Genomic DNA, 14,096 nt, shown 5'->3' with positions numbered 1-14,096 from the left:
TCATTCCCGTCAATAGAAACTGACTAGAGGCCAGACGAGAAATTCAGGCAAGGCTTTACTGGGGCCCCTGCTGCAGCAGGCAGGGAGCGAGAACAAACAACAGGTTCCCTTGTTTGCCTGCTCACTCAGTAGGGATGAGCTTGTCGGGCTGGAGCGGTGGCTTAGGTGTTTTGCCCATCCCTCTGGTGGTGGTGAGTGCAAAGGGCGTGAGCTGTACCCTACTTCTGTCCCGACACCCTGTTTTGTTTTTTAAAAAAATTATTTATTTATTTATTTATTTATTTATTTTTGGCTGCGTTGGGTCTTCGTTTCTGTGCAAGGGCTTTCTCCAGTTGTGGCAAGTGGGGGCCACTCTTCATTGCGGTGCGCGGGCCTCTCACTATCGTGGCCTCTCTTGTTGCGGAGCACAGGCTCCAGACGCGCAGGCTCAGTAGTTGTGGCTCACGGGCCTAGTTGCTCTGCGGCATGTGGGATCTTCCCAGACCAGGGCTCGAACCTGTGTCCCCTGCATTGGCAGGCAGATTCTCAACCACTGCACCACCAGGGAAGCCCCCGACACCCTGTTTTTGCTCTTGTTTTGGCTCTTCAGAAGTGGCAGTTGGGCTTTTTTGGTGTTTTTATATCTTCTGTCCAGAATTTGCCCCAATGGGGCATGCACGCAGTTATTTTTAGTCCCTGATAGTTTCTTTGTATTCTGTTGCTCCAGGAGACGTTTGTCCAGGTGCCAACACTGCAGCAAAGGGTCCCAGGTCCCAGCCTGTCTCAGCTGGGGTCTGGGCCCTCTCCAGCTGCCTCCCCATCATCAGATGAGGCTTCCCTAACCCCCACCTCTTTCTTCATGGGTCCCTGGCTGGGCCAAGAAAAGGACTGAGCGTGACCCCTCACCTGTCCCCAGCATCCCCCATCTGCTCCCTCCACCCAGGTTCGAGTCCCTTCAGGGATGTCTGGCCGCCCAGTGACTGCAGCTGCAGGCCTCCGTTGAACTGTACCGGTTCCACCACCTGAGCTACATGGAGTTCACTTGGGTGGCAGAGCATATGCCTGCACCCAGCGCTGGCTCCGATAAATACTTGGATGGTGCCCACAGTCTTCTCCGCAAGCACGAGGTAACGGTCCTCATTTCTTCCCAGGATCCCTGATGTCCCATTCCCAGACCCTAGACGCCCTCCACCGCTACTCAGGGGTGCCTGATTGCCCCCAGCCCTTCTCTGCCAGCAAGTTTTGCCATGACTGAGCCCTGGAGCCCCATCCACGGCTCTGTTCTGGGCACCCCATGGCTAAGGGAAGCCCAGAGGTGACAGCCCCTTGTGCCGTTCTGGGGCAGGAGCTCCGCGCGGAGGTGGAAGCCCACCAGGGACAGGTGCGACGGGTGCTGGGTTCCGGCCGCAGCCTTGCAGCCTCAGGGCGCCCCCAGGCCCAGCACATCGTGGAGCAGTTCCAGAAGCTGGAAGGCCGCTGGGCGGAGCCGGAGCAGGCCTGTGAGGCGCAGTATGCAGAGGGCACGGGGTCAGGGGAAGTAGCCAAAGTCGGGCAGCCTCTGCGAGTGAGGTCTGCGGGACCTGGAACTCTCAGGGAGCTGGGTCAGTGGTGAGAACTCTGGGCCCGGAGCTGCTGGGTCCCCATGGGCAAAGAAGCCTCTTTTTGCTGCCTGCTGGAGAGCAGTGGCATGATGTCCCCAAGGGGTGATGGAAGGTCCCATCTGAGATCGTCAAGGTGAGTTGGCACCATTCTTGATAGTATTTCCTGGACGTATCAGAGCTGGAGGACTGAGTGGAGGAGAAGTGACCTCTGGTGAGCAGTCAGGACTGTGGCGGGGACGAGACAGCCACGGTCAGGCTCATCAAGAAGCACAAGGTAATGTGTCCTGAGCATCTCCCACATGGTCTGGACTGGGGTGACGATGGGCCATGAGGAAGGGGTCTGTCACACGCCCAAAGGGCACATCCTGCTTCTCGGAGGCACAGAGCCCCGCTCTTTCTTCCTGAAGACTGTCCAGCCCCTTCCCCACCCCCACCCAAATCCTGCAGGGCCCCCTGCTCACCCCCAGTTCCCCACCCCTTCTTCAGGCACCACCCCTTCGAAGAGCCCATCCCACTTCTTTCATCTCTGTAGTGGTCCACACTCATGTGGCCTCAGGATTTCTCTGCCTTCTCTTCTTGCTTCTTCTCCTCCCCCTGGCACTTTCCTCCTCTCTTGGGGGTGTCACCTGTTCCAGCCCTCCCCACGTCTTCCACAGCCTTCTTCCTCCCACACGTTGAATACCATGCTTTGAGTTAACCAAACACCGTGCCTGAAACCTACCTCATGAGCATCCCTGATTAAAGCGCGGGAGGCCTGGAGCCCCCTCCTCCTTCCTGCAGTCTGTCTCTCAGAACCACAAGCCCTGACCCCACAGCAGTCCTGGTTCCTCTCGTCACTGAAGTGTCCTGCTGTCTGGGCGTTTTGTCTACATAGCCCTAGTGGTCAGTGTTTCAGGGTCCTGACTGAGGACTTGCAGGGAGCCATTCCTAAGGGGCGTGCCTGTAGCCATGGCCTCATGGAGCTTCAGCGTCCCAGGTATCCTGGGCAGCTCGCTTAACTCCATCCATTTTTTATACTGCGATGCTGGGGCCAGTACCACGCCCCCTGTGGCCTCTCTTCCTTGGCCCAGATGACCCATCATTCACCCTTCCCTGCTAAATAGTGAGCCCTGTGTGGGCACAGACTGGGTCTTCACTTTCATGGAACAGTAAGGAACCCCATCACCGTTGGGTAGGTGGATGACGGGTGCGTGAGTGAGCGGATGGGTTGGGGTGGGTGGATGAGTAGAAGGAGGAGAAGGATGGGCGTGCGATCAATGGATGAACGGACAGGAGGGTGGGTACATGAATAGATGAATGAGTCACCCAGTCTGAGCCTTGCGTGCTGGCAGGCCCTGCAACAGGAACTGGCTCTTACTGGAGCTCCATGGAGGAGCTTGACCAGAGAGCCCAAACCCTCACTGGCCCCGAGGCCCCTGTGCAGCTGGGCGTGGTGCAGGAGAGGCTGCGGGAGCGGCTGCGGGCACTGCAGGAGTTGGCAACCACACGGTGAGGGGCGCTGTACCCCTCCCCAGGTTTAGGGGGCCTAGCCACGGTTGGCTGTTTCCATGCCATAACCCTGAGTTGGGAGGAGCCCGTGACCCCAGACCCACGGAGATGGCAGATGGTTCCTTGCTGTGTGCTGCTCTCCTTTCTGTAAATTCCTCAGGGAGGGTCCACTGGGCAGGAACTTGGACCCCCAGCCCCTGGCTCCCCATCTCTTCCCCACATCCACACCCTCACCTGCCCTATTCTGGCCTTCTTATGTTTACTTCTCCCTGAATCCAGAGCCTCAAGCTTGGGCAGAGACCATGAATAACCTCCTCCTTCAGGTCACCTGTTTTGGCTGGGCCAGCTGTCCCCAGGGGGGTGGGCAGCTAACTTCTGGGGAACCACGGGCTATCCCCACAGGGAGCGGGAGCTGGAGGGGACCCTGAAGATGCACGAGTTCATGAGGAGGCCGAGGACCTGCAGGACCGGCCGGCCAGCCAGAAGCAGGCAGTCAGAGGAGGAGAGAGCCTTGGGGAGGACTGCCAGGACGCTCTGGTGAGAGGAGGCCGGGGCCAGGGAGGCAGCCCCGAGGCAGGGCACTGGGGGCAGGCGGCTGGCTGGGCTGTGTGGAGAGGGGCGCCCTGGGTCATGAGCCCTGGCTGAGGACAGGCCCTCTGGGTAGAGTGGGCAGGCCCCGCGGCCATCCAACCCCCCATGGTCCAGATGTCACTGAGGTGCCTCACTCCCCAGGCTGCTTGCTGTCTCGCCAGCTAGGGGCCACTCTGTCACCTACTCCCCTCTCCCCTCAGCGCTTCTGCACCAAGTTTGCAAAGTTTCAGCACCAAGTAGAGATGGGGGGCCAATGGGTGGCAACCCGCCAGCAGCTGGCAGAGAGCCTGCTAGAATGTGGGCACAGCGCTGCCCCCAAGGCCCGTCAGATGCAGCAGGATCTGCAGTGACCCAGGGCATGGGTTTGGGGGAGGGTGCTGGGCAGGCAGGTCCTGGACTGTTAGAGGGCACGTGCTCCCGGGGCCACACTGGCTCTGTCTGCACCTGAGGTGTCGGGAAAGCGGGATGCTTCCAGGGAAGCCGAGCCTGCCACGGGTGCAGGTCAGAGAGTCCTGCCCAGACCCCCAGGGACACTTGTCCAAACCTCTGGCTCCCAGGACTTGGAGGAGGGGCTGTGGGAACACTGCCTGGCTGCCCACTGACTGGTTTGGCTCCTCCCCCAACCTGTGAGCTTTGAGGCAAGGTCATCCTTGTTCATAACCCCTAGCGCAGAGCCTGACCCAGCCTTAGGAGCTCAGGGAGAGTTTACTGAATTAAATGAGGAATGGAGAGGAACGATTGTAATCTGATTGACTTATTGAGACTCGAAGGCACGAGATGTAAGGAGTATCAAAGAGCACAGGAATCAGTTAAGTGCTGAGCGTGACAACAGCAAAGGACTGAATTCAAAGCAAAGCTAGAAAGAGAGGCTCCAGGGCCAGGGCCAGACAGGAGAGGGGGTTAAGAAGGGGAGATCTGGGCCAGTCCTGGATGCAGCCCAGAGAGCAGGAGGGCTGACCAGCCTAGCAGAGGGGGCGGAACGAGGTGCTGGGTGAATAGCTGATCTGCTGCCCGTCTCCCGCATGCCTGTGCACAGGGCTGCCCGGTTGGAGCTGTGGGCGCTGACCCAGGCCCGCGGCCGCCTGCTCCGAGATGCTGAGATCACCCTCAAAGTTCACAGAGATCTGTTGGAAGCCCTCACCCAGGTCCAGGTGTGAGCCCAGGAGGAGGAAGGGGGTTCTTTCTAGAAGTGGATCAGCGCCCCACCCTCCAGTCCTGATCCCCGTGGCCATCTCCTTTCCTCGGGAGAAAGCCACAAGCCTCCCCTGTGGTGTGGCCCGGGACCTGTGTGGGCTGGGGGCCCAGCTGAGGAGACATGAGAGGCTGGAGCGTGAACTCGTGGGCACTGAGTGGCAGGTGAGCCCAGGTCTGGCTGCCTCTCCCCCGCAGGCCCCCTCAGGCCTGCCCATCTTCTCTCTAGCTTTTCCCGGCTCTCGGGGCCGCCCGTCAGGCCCATTGTGCATGGAGGGCAGGGCCCCGGGAGGGAGCCGTGGAATAGGCAGGCCCTTCAGCCTCTAGGAGGACACGACCCTTCCCTCCCTATCACTAACCTGCCCCCAGCTTCAGGAGCTGCTGGAGGCTGGAGGAACGGTGCAGAAGCTGCGCCGTGGAACAGTGGGAGCAGGTGATTCGCACCGTGGGAGCTCCGTGGAACAGGTGGAGCAGGTGATTCGCAAGCATGAGACATTCCAGAAGGTGCTGACTGCCCAGGACGAGAAGGGAATGGGTTTGGAGGATCCTGGGCGTGGTCAAGGTGGGGTGGCGGTGCAGCAGAGGCAGCGGGCCCTGGTGCAGGCTTGGGAGGCCCTGAAGCTGCACGTGGAGCAGTGCCAGGCCCAGCTGGAGCGGGCACGGCTCCTGGCCCGCTTCCATGCAGCGGTGAGGGCTCTTCCCTCCCCGGGCTCTGTGTGTGTGTGTGTGTGTGTTGTACCGTGAGTGTGCATGCACTAATGAGACCCTCCAACCCTGGAGGGAAGACGAGCGGGGACACGAGGAGGAAGAGCACTGGGCAAGTGTGGGTGTCTGTCTGGCCAGGCAGAGGGCTGAGCGCGGGGGACGCAGCGGTGACTCCTTAGGTTTGGGTCAACACCAGCCCAGGTGAGTGACAGTGCAGTTAGGAGGCAGAGGTCCCAGCCAGAGCTCAGGAGGAGAAACAGCCCAGGAAAGCCCAGAACTGGAGATCTGAATGTCCTAGACAGACAGTGACCTCTGGATCAGCTGGCATCTTTTTAACATCTGTGTTTAGCTCTCTGCTAGGAGCTGTGAGTGGGGAGAGGAGGTGATATAGAGCCTGTGAAAGATGGAATCACTGCCGTCAGGGAGCCTATCTAGCTGGGGGGGGATGAGCCTAATACCCCAGAGAGTTAGATTGGGACAGTGGGCCCTGGCTGTGGGTGTCCTAGGAGTCCCCTTATCCCAGTGCCTGATAGACAGGGAGACCCAAACTATAACACAGCAAAAAGGCTTGAGTTTAGAGACCCAACTCTGCCACTTTCTAGCAGCATGGGCTCGAGCAAGGCACTTACCCCTAGCTTGTTACCCACTGTGTGTGAGCGTCTGAAGGTTACAAAACTCCCTCACACACGATGTACAATTTACCTTTCTTCATCTGTGCAATGAGGTGTTGGGACAAGGATCCAAGGCCGCTCCAGCTCCAATGTGTGTTTGTACACAAATCAACAGAAGAGTGTTTGTAAGTATTAAACTGGAGATTCAGAGGACGAGGCAAGCAGTGAGATGTCAGGAGGTCAGGGGGGCAGGGAAGGCTTCACAAGGCAAAGAAGGCCTTGGCCCTTGATGAACACGTGAGCTTGGAAGGGATGGAAGGAAGGAGAAGAACTTCTAAGCAAGAGGGGCAAGGGAAAGCCTAGGGTGGACAGAAGTCATGGGCAGGGCGAGGAGGAGGCTGGTCTGGCACCTGTGGAAGTTCAGTAGACCTGGGGTGATTGGGTTGGACAACAACGGAGCAACGAGGTGACCACAGGCCTCATGAACCTCACCTGGGCTCTGAGCTGGGACAGCTCGGGGCCGCTTCAGTGTGTGAGCGGATCCAGGCAGGCTGCGGTTGTGCCTCAGAGGCTGGTTCTCTGCCGCCCAGCCCAGCCCTCACCCAACTCCCTCCCTCCGTCTCCTTGGGATCCAGGTGCGGGACTGCACCTCCTGGGCGCCTGTGTGTGACAGGAGCTGCAGGTGGAGGAGATCTCCCAGGAGCCCGGCAGTGGCCCGCTGAAGCTCAGCGCCCACCGACAGCTTCAGGCAGTGCCGGAGGCCCAGGAGGAGCTGCACCAGCAGGGTGCCCAGGTGGGCCAGCAGGCACTTTTGGCTGCAGGGACATCCATCAAGGAGGTGGGCCCCCCTTTCCTGGTGCCCCCCCCCGAGCCTACCCCGACTGAGCCTGTGCCTACCCCACTGCACCACGCCGGCCTCTCCTCAGACGCTTCCCTTGGGACCCGCTTCCGTCTCGTCCATGCGGCTCTCCCGAGTGCAGGCTCTCCACATGCTCATGCCCAGGTCCAGGAAGGGCTGCAAGTCCTGCGGGACAAGCAGGAGCAGGTGTTCCAGGCCTGGGAGCAGAAATAGGAGAGGCTGCAGGCCAGGCACCGGGAGGTGCTCTTCCTCAGAAAGTGCGGCCACCTGGACGAGACCCTCACGGCCCGGGAGGCAGGTGCCCTCACCCCATAGCCTCCTAGCACTCCCTCTTCTCCCCTCTGCCCTCTCCCCCACTTGCTCTCTTGCTCCCTGGGGCTCTGGCTCTTTCCCTGATGTGGAGCCCAGAGGCTGTGCACTGCCTCGACCCCGACGGCTGCAAATGGGGGTGGGGGGCTGGCTGTCTGGACAGTCCCTGATGGCCTCTTTGACTTTTCCGTGGGCTGAGCCAGGTCTTCTGGAGAACCAGTGCCCTGGGGAGCTCCGTGGAACAGGTGGAGCAGGTGATTCGCAAGCATGAGACATTCCAGAAGGTGCTGACTGCCCAGGACGAGAAGGGAATGGGTTTGGGGGATGCTGGGCGTGGTCAAGGTGGGGTGGTCGGGGTCTGGGAACTTGGAGAGTTCTCAGTGGGGGACGTGGGTGCTCGGTGTGTACCCACAGGTAATGCTGATGTACGGGGGTGGCCTGGGGGGCTAGGGGCACCTGGCTGGGGCTGACTGAGCAGAGTAAGACGTGTGGCTCGGGAGGGCCTGGGATGGGGTGGGCCACACTGCAGGGACACAGGGGCCACATGGCTGCAGATCACATAGTCACAGGGCAGTGGAGCGGGGGCAGTGGGGGGAGAGCTGGGGGCTGGTTCTGGCTTGCTGGGAGGACCGGCCAGCCTTGGGCCATGCAGGGCTGAAGGCGGGGCTCCCCTGTGGGCCAGCCCCTGCTCCAGCCTCCCCGAATGAGGAACCGAGAGCTGAGTTCCCCCCAGCCCCACCCCACCCACCAGAGGCGGCTCTGTGTGAGCAGGTGAAGATGCTTGGGGGCCCCAGGGCGCAGGACCTGCTCCGCACCGTGCTAGGGCGCCGGGCTCGGGTGAAGGAGCTGGCGGAGAGCCGGGGACACACCCTGCACGCCTCCCTGCTGATGACTGCCTTCATCAGGGCCACCATCCAGGTCAGAGGGCCTCTCCAGCCCAGTACCTTCCACTTGGGCCACATTTGCCAGTTTACAGATGACGTCCACCTTCACGGGCTCGTTCAGGCCTCGCCACAGCCCTGTGATGAGGATACTAAAGTTTGGAGAGTTAAATGGCTTTCCCAGAGGCCATGCTGGAGCCCAGACATTTGATTTGAAGACCTTGTATGTGGAGACCCCGCTGCTTCCTAAGCTCTCACAGAGCCAGGGCAAAGAGAGGCATTGGGAGGGAGCAGAGAAGTCCAGGGCCCCGGGGCAGGCGAGCCTCACCTCCAAAATGAGGTCCCACCCAAGCTCCCTGGCCAGCCCCTTTGTGTGGCCGAGGGGCCATCTGGGCCTGGGGCTGTCTTCCTGGGCTCAGATCACTGGATCTTATTTCCCAGGCACGGCCCAGCCCCACCCTTGGGCCAGCACTCAGCTACCTGGGCACAGCTGAGGGCAGGCGTGTGGGACGTCTCTGTGGACGAGGCAGCATCAGCATCATGAGATTCATGTCCCCCCCACCCCCCACACCAGGCCGAGGACGGGATCCAGGAGTGACTCCAGCAGCTGAAAGAACCAGTCCCTCCTGGGGACCTGAAAGATAAGTGGAGGCACGTGCAGAAACACCAGGCCTTCGAGGCTGAGGTCCAGGCCCATGAGGAGATCATAACCTCTGTTGCCAAGGTAACAACCAGGCCCTCAGCCCCCACCCTGCCCCAAAGTGAGGACGCCAGGATGGCCAAGGCGAAAGGTCTGAGGCAGGGGGAGCCTGTGATGGAGAAAAAGCAGGAGAGAGAGCGACAGGCACCATCTCCTGGTGTCCCCTCTCTCCCCAGGGGGCGAGGTTCTCCTCGCACAGAGCCACCCTCCGGTGGGAGAGGTCTCCCAGAGGCCGCAGGCACTGGGAGAAGCTGAAGCAGGGCTGGCTTTCCGGGGCCAGGACCTGGAGGACAAGCGGGACTTCCTGGAGTTCCTGCAGAGAGCGGACATTGCAGAGGCCTGGATCCAGGAGATGGTGAGACCCAGCTGGGCAGGGACAGAGCCGGGGGTGGGACTGCGGGACTGACAGATGCAGGAGGGAGCCCCGGCAGGAAGTTCCCAAAGTCGCCACCTGCCCCAACACTGCCCTAGCAGCTGGGTGCCTGGGGGCTGGCTGCACCCAGGGCTGGGCGCTCAGAGCGCAGCCTTCTTGACCCGCGGCCTCCACAGGAGGTGATGGTGAACATCGGCGACCTGGGCCAGGACCTTGAGCACTGCCTGCAGCTCCACAGGCGGCTCCGCAAGCTCCGAGGGGTCTGGGCCGGGATAAGGAGGCCCTGCCAGTGCATCCCACATCAGGAAGCAGTGGCCACGCATGGGCTCTGGAGCCAGATGTGGGCCCTCATGTCAGCTCCGCGCTTAAGACCGGAACTCGCTTAGGCAGGCTCCCTCGCCTCACCAAGCCTTAGTTTCTTCATCTTTAAAATGAGGATACGGCTTACCTCATAGGTAAGAGAGCATATACGTATGGTGGTGGTTACAGGAATCTACACATGTGATAAAACTGCCTAGAACTATACCTTCCCACACACACACAGGTGCATGCATGTAAAAGCTGCTGAACTCTGAATAAAGTCTGTAGTCTAGTTAACAGTTACACCAAAGTCAATGTCCTCGTTTTCATATTGCACTATAGTTATGTAAGATGTTACCATCAGGGGAAGCTGGGGGAAGGGTACATGGGCCTTCATTACACACTGTGCAATTTCCTGTGCATCTATGATTATTTCAAAAATTTTTTTTAAAAATGCATGTATGCCTGGGTGTAGTAGATAATCAATAAACTGCAATTGCTCAGAACTCTGCATCTCCTCCCCACCCCCTACTCATACACACACCAAAATCAATTTCTCTTATGCGGTATAGAGGAAAGAAATTAGCCAAGTGCATTCACAATCATGTATTAAGAGCCCAGACATGCTAACCTCACCCCCTGAAGTAAGTATATGACTTTTTTAAAAGGCTGCAGTGCTCCAATGCTCTAAGATGGTCTTTACTAACAGTGGAATTTCACAGCCACTGTGCCAGATGCTGTAGGAGAAAGAGTGTTAGATAGACTTGAGGAGTTGGGTTTGAGTCCTGGCTCTGCCATAAATTCACCAGGTTAGTCTCTGAGCTCTGCTCCAGCTTCTATAAAAGAGAGAAACCCCCTTCCCTGCGCACCTATGAGACACCTATTGGGAAGCGCTTTGGAAATGTAGACCAGTGCAAGGCGCTTTTACTGGGGCAGGACACCTGCCGTCCATCCACTGTCAGGGACCCCAGCCCCGTGTAGCCGTGAACCCCACCCAGTGTCTAAGCAGTGGCAGCCTCAGCCCAGTGACTCCCAGGGACAGGGACACCCAAACCTAAGGAGGCTGGCACTCACCATTTCATTCAACCCCTTACTTTGCTTTTCTTATCCTGAGAAGCTGCATTTTAACTTTAAAAGCTTCTGTTCATCAGTGCGTGCCTGCCCTCCCGCTCCTGCTTGGTCCCGACCTGGGGAGCATATTTCCTAGCCTTAGAGATGACCCTGGGCTACAGGCCCCAGGTGCATCTCGCTCAGTGCATCTGGCATGGGATGGGTTGGCCACGGCAGAGGAAGCAGCTGCCTCCACTCCCCAAACGTGCAGTTCCTCGAGCTCTCTCAGGCCCGAGCACACTCTTCAAGTGTTGATGCAGTGCAGAGAAGGGGCTCGGAGCAGGTGCCACAGATGCCCTCCCCCTGCACCTCCACAGGACACGGTGTATGATGCCCACATCACGAGCATCAATGACTTGTCCCTGCAGTTCAAGAACCAGGACCCTGAGCAACTCAAGACCACCTGCCAGCGGTGACAGCAGCTCAACAACAGGCCAGTCCCAGAGCCGGGAGCAGTGGGGCTGGGAGAGGGAGCTGGAGGGTCACCTCAGACTCAGCCTTACACCCTCTCCATCAGGTGGAACAGTTTCCATGGCAACCTGCTCTGGTACCAACGGCAGCTTGAAGGGGCCCTGGAGATACGCACGTTGTCCCAAAAGCTGGATGACCTCACTCAGCAGATCGGGCAGAAGGTGAGCAGTGGAACTGCTGATGCAGCCAGGGCGCCAGCGCGTCCCACTCCTAACCCGCCTCTCCTCTTCAGCTGGGTACCTGGAGGCAGGTCCCATCAGGGGGCCGTCCGATGGTCTGCCAGCGGTTCTCAGGGTCAACTCCGGACCTAGAAGCCCCCATCTGCTTCTAGGAGGCTGGCCCACCTGCCGCCTTTGTCTCCCAGAAGCACTGTGAGTCCAGAGGCCAGAGCATCCCCCTCCCCACCGTTTCCTCTGTTGTCCCCGAGCAGGGCCAGGTTTGCCCCGGGAGGTTTGCCCCGGGATTGTGTCAGCAGCCACAGAGAAACCTGGCCTAGACGCTGGCAGAGGTGGGAGCGGGGAAGTTGTACGCGGCCTGAGAAGCCTCCTGTGAAGCACGCGGCGCCCTGTTCTGAGCATGCACAGGGCTCTGTTCTTACTGCCCCTCTGGTTCCCGCCTCACCCAGGCCAGCCCACCTCAGTTCCCTGCAAAGGAATGAGGGTCAAGTGAGACCATGCACGTGGAAGCAGGACACCCATGGAGGTTGCTACCGCCAGCGAAACTCCAGCCCCAAGTCTCTCCTGGGAACCTTCCTCCCTCACAGAAGGAAGGGACCTGTGGTCAGGGCCAGCGGCCTGCTCCAGCCCATGGAGGGCCCTGGGAAGGGAATCAGGCTGGGTGCTTGCTTCCCACACGGAAACCCTGTGGCCAGCGACCCCTCTGCAGTGAGGGAGGAGCTGGAGAAAAGGCTGATAATAACGCCCCCTTCCTCCCCAGGCCACCCTGGTCCGGGCCCTGGACTGTGGGAAAGATCTGGAGAGCATGCAGAGGCTGAGGCGGAAACGCGAGGAGTTGGACCAGGAAATAGGCCTCATCCAGGCCCAGGTGGAGGTGTGCAGCTGTGTGTGGAGGTGGCCCCAGGCCCAGGGCACCTCCTCCGTGGGACCCTGGGCAGGCACGCGGCGGGGCGGGGCCGTGCTCAGGACCAAGAGCCAGTCAGGTCCGCTCAGCTGTACAACCACAGGCTGGGCTCCCCTGAGCACCACTTGCCTCCCTGCCCCAGCCGCTGACGCTGGCTTCCCGCACAGCCTGTAGAGCATGAGGTAGGCCGCTTCCGCCAGAGAAGCCCTGAGGCCGCCCACAGCCTGGGCCGCAAGCAGCAGGCGATGATGGGCAGCTGGTGGCAGCTCCGGAGTGGGGCCCAGAAGCGGTACAAACCCCCAGGCCTCTTTCCCTTACTGCTCTCGCTGACCCATCCCCTGCAGTGTCTCAATCCCCACCCTTCCCTAAGAGTCTGTCTCCATCCTTCTAATAACCATCTGTATCGCCACCCTATTAATTCCCAGCCCATGGGCCCTTCTTTGGCTGAGGGGATTCAGGGACAGAAGGCACTGGTGGGGGAAAGGGGCTCAGCGGCCCTAGGACTAGCTGATGAACCCTATGGCAGGAAGGAGTCGCTGGATGCCTTGCACCAAGCTCAGAAGCGGCAGGCAACGCTGCAGGAATTGCTGATCTGGGCGCAGAGGCTACGAGCTGATGGACGCCCAGAGCACCCCCAGCAGCCTTGCGGATGTCCAGAGCATGTTGGAGGAACACCAGGAGCGCGAGGTGAGCAGCCCAGACCCTGAGGCCTTTCCTGGGATCTCGCCTCCTCTCTGGCCTCCCCCTTACTGTGATCCCACTTTTCTCTTGGTAGCCCCATCGGCTACCTCTGCCTTTCTCCTCTTCCCTCTAACTCCCTCAGTTGTCTTCCTCACCTCTCCTCCTTCCCACTGGGCCTCTTCCCTCCCACTCAGGAAGCCTCAGCCTCTGGGATCTGAGCCCAGTCCTCTTACAGGCCGAGCTGGATGCCCGAACAGACAGCATCAGCCTGGCCCGAAGCACTGGGCAACGACTGCTTGCCGCCTGGCACCCATCCACCCCCGACATCCGCCAGGCCCCGGCTGGTTTAGACCGGGAGCTGAACAGCCTGGAAGGGGCCTGGCAGGAGCACCAGCTCCAGCTGCATCAAGCCTTGGAGCTACAGGTAGCAGCCTCCATCCCGCCCCCGCCCCTGGGGCCTGTACTAAACCCACTGTCCCTCGTCAAAGCCAAAGCCAGAGCCAGAGAGGCTGCCGTGCCAGGGGCTTTTCCCACCACTCACCGCCCACCGCCTACCACTCAGCTCACCCACGGCAAATCTTGCCTGCTGTGGACCCCTTCTGTGGAGCCAGGCCCCAGGTCCCTGGTTTCCCACTGGGCCACCAACAGGGTCACTCCACCTGCTGTGACTGGACCCTCTGCTCACTTCCTCTTGCCTTTTCCTTTCTCAACAGCTGGTTCTGAGCTCTGTGGAGCAGGTGGAAGGTTGGCTCTGCAGCCTGGAAGCCTGCCCAGCCAGTGAGGGTCTGGGGGTAGGTGCCCAGCAGGAGTGAGGGAGTGTTTGCCAGGGCAGCACTAGAGATCAAACCAGCCAGTGCTGCCAGAGCTCCCCAGGCCAAGGGCATCTCCCGACCCTCAAGCACGTCGGTCACTGAGCGGTGGCTTACCCGTCCGTCGCTGGCAGTTCTTATGCATCTGGGGCTGGGCCCCCGCAGGGAGTGCTGTGGGAGCTCAGAGGGTGAGCCTGTGGCCCTTGACGCGTTCTTGCCTCCTTCCCAACACCCTTCTCTCCTCTGCCCTCCTCACTTCCTTACACCCAGAGGTTTGCTTTTCCCACAACTGTCCCAACCCCTGTGGCAGGCAAGCCTGACTCATGGGGGTCCTCAGAGAATGATCAGGGGCCGTTT

The 14,096-nt window shown here is 60.0% G+C and overlaps 1 protein-coding gene across 1 annotated transcript in view; it reads left to right on the top strand.

Moving 5' to 3' along the window:
* Positions 1 to 14,096, top strand: part of SPTBN5 (spectrin beta, non-erythrocytic 5) — a 45,030-nt gene that overhangs the window by 22,074 nt on the left and 8,860 nt on the right. The window contains 32 exon segments of the mRNA XM_082449115.1: positions 923 to 956; positions 960 to 1,134; positions 1,236 to 1,588; positions 1,738 to 1,767; positions 1,771 to 1,782; positions 1,786 to 1,854; positions 2,912 to 2,930; positions 2,933 to 3,068; positions 3,471 to 3,511; positions 3,514 to 3,605; positions 3,860 to 4,005; positions 4,696 to 4,809; positions 4,811 to 5,132; positions 5,220 to 5,537; positions 6,802 to 6,831; positions 6,837 to 7,004; positions 7,093 to 7,554; positions 7,556 to 7,759; positions 7,818 to 8,252; positions 8,790 to 8,810; positions 8,814 to 9,130; positions 9,132 to 9,270; positions 9,465 to 9,668; positions 10,298 to 10,397; positions 10,648 to 11,111; positions 11,115 to 11,467; positions 11,501 to 11,540; positions 12,106 to 12,409; positions 12,412 to 12,862; positions 12,864 to 12,936; positions 13,166 to 13,354; positions 13,644 to 13,721. Coding sequence (XP_082305241.1) covers positions 923 to 956; positions 960 to 1,134; positions 1,236 to 1,588; positions 1,738 to 1,767; positions 1,771 to 1,782; positions 1,786 to 1,854; positions 2,912 to 2,930; positions 2,933 to 3,068; positions 3,471 to 3,511; positions 3,514 to 3,605; positions 3,860 to 4,005; positions 4,696 to 4,809; positions 4,811 to 5,132; positions 5,220 to 5,537; positions 6,802 to 6,831; positions 6,837 to 7,004; positions 7,093 to 7,554; positions 7,556 to 7,759; positions 7,818 to 8,252; positions 8,790 to 8,810; positions 8,814 to 9,130; positions 9,132 to 9,270; positions 9,465 to 9,668; positions 10,298 to 10,397; positions 10,648 to 11,111; positions 11,115 to 11,467; positions 11,501 to 11,540; positions 12,106 to 12,409; positions 12,412 to 12,862; positions 12,864 to 12,936; positions 13,166 to 13,354; positions 13,644 to 13,721 — 5,893 coding nt within the window.

Source organism: Balaenoptera physalus (assembly GCF_965194825.1).
Source record: "Balaenoptera physalus genome assembly, chromosome: 2".
Taxonomy (NCBI): Eukaryota; Metazoa; Chordata; class Mammalia; order Artiodactyla; family Balaenopteridae; genus Balaenoptera; species Balaenoptera physalus.
The sequence above is the reverse complement of the archived record's forward strand: the minus strand, read 5'-3'. Positions and strand labels throughout refer to the sequence as shown.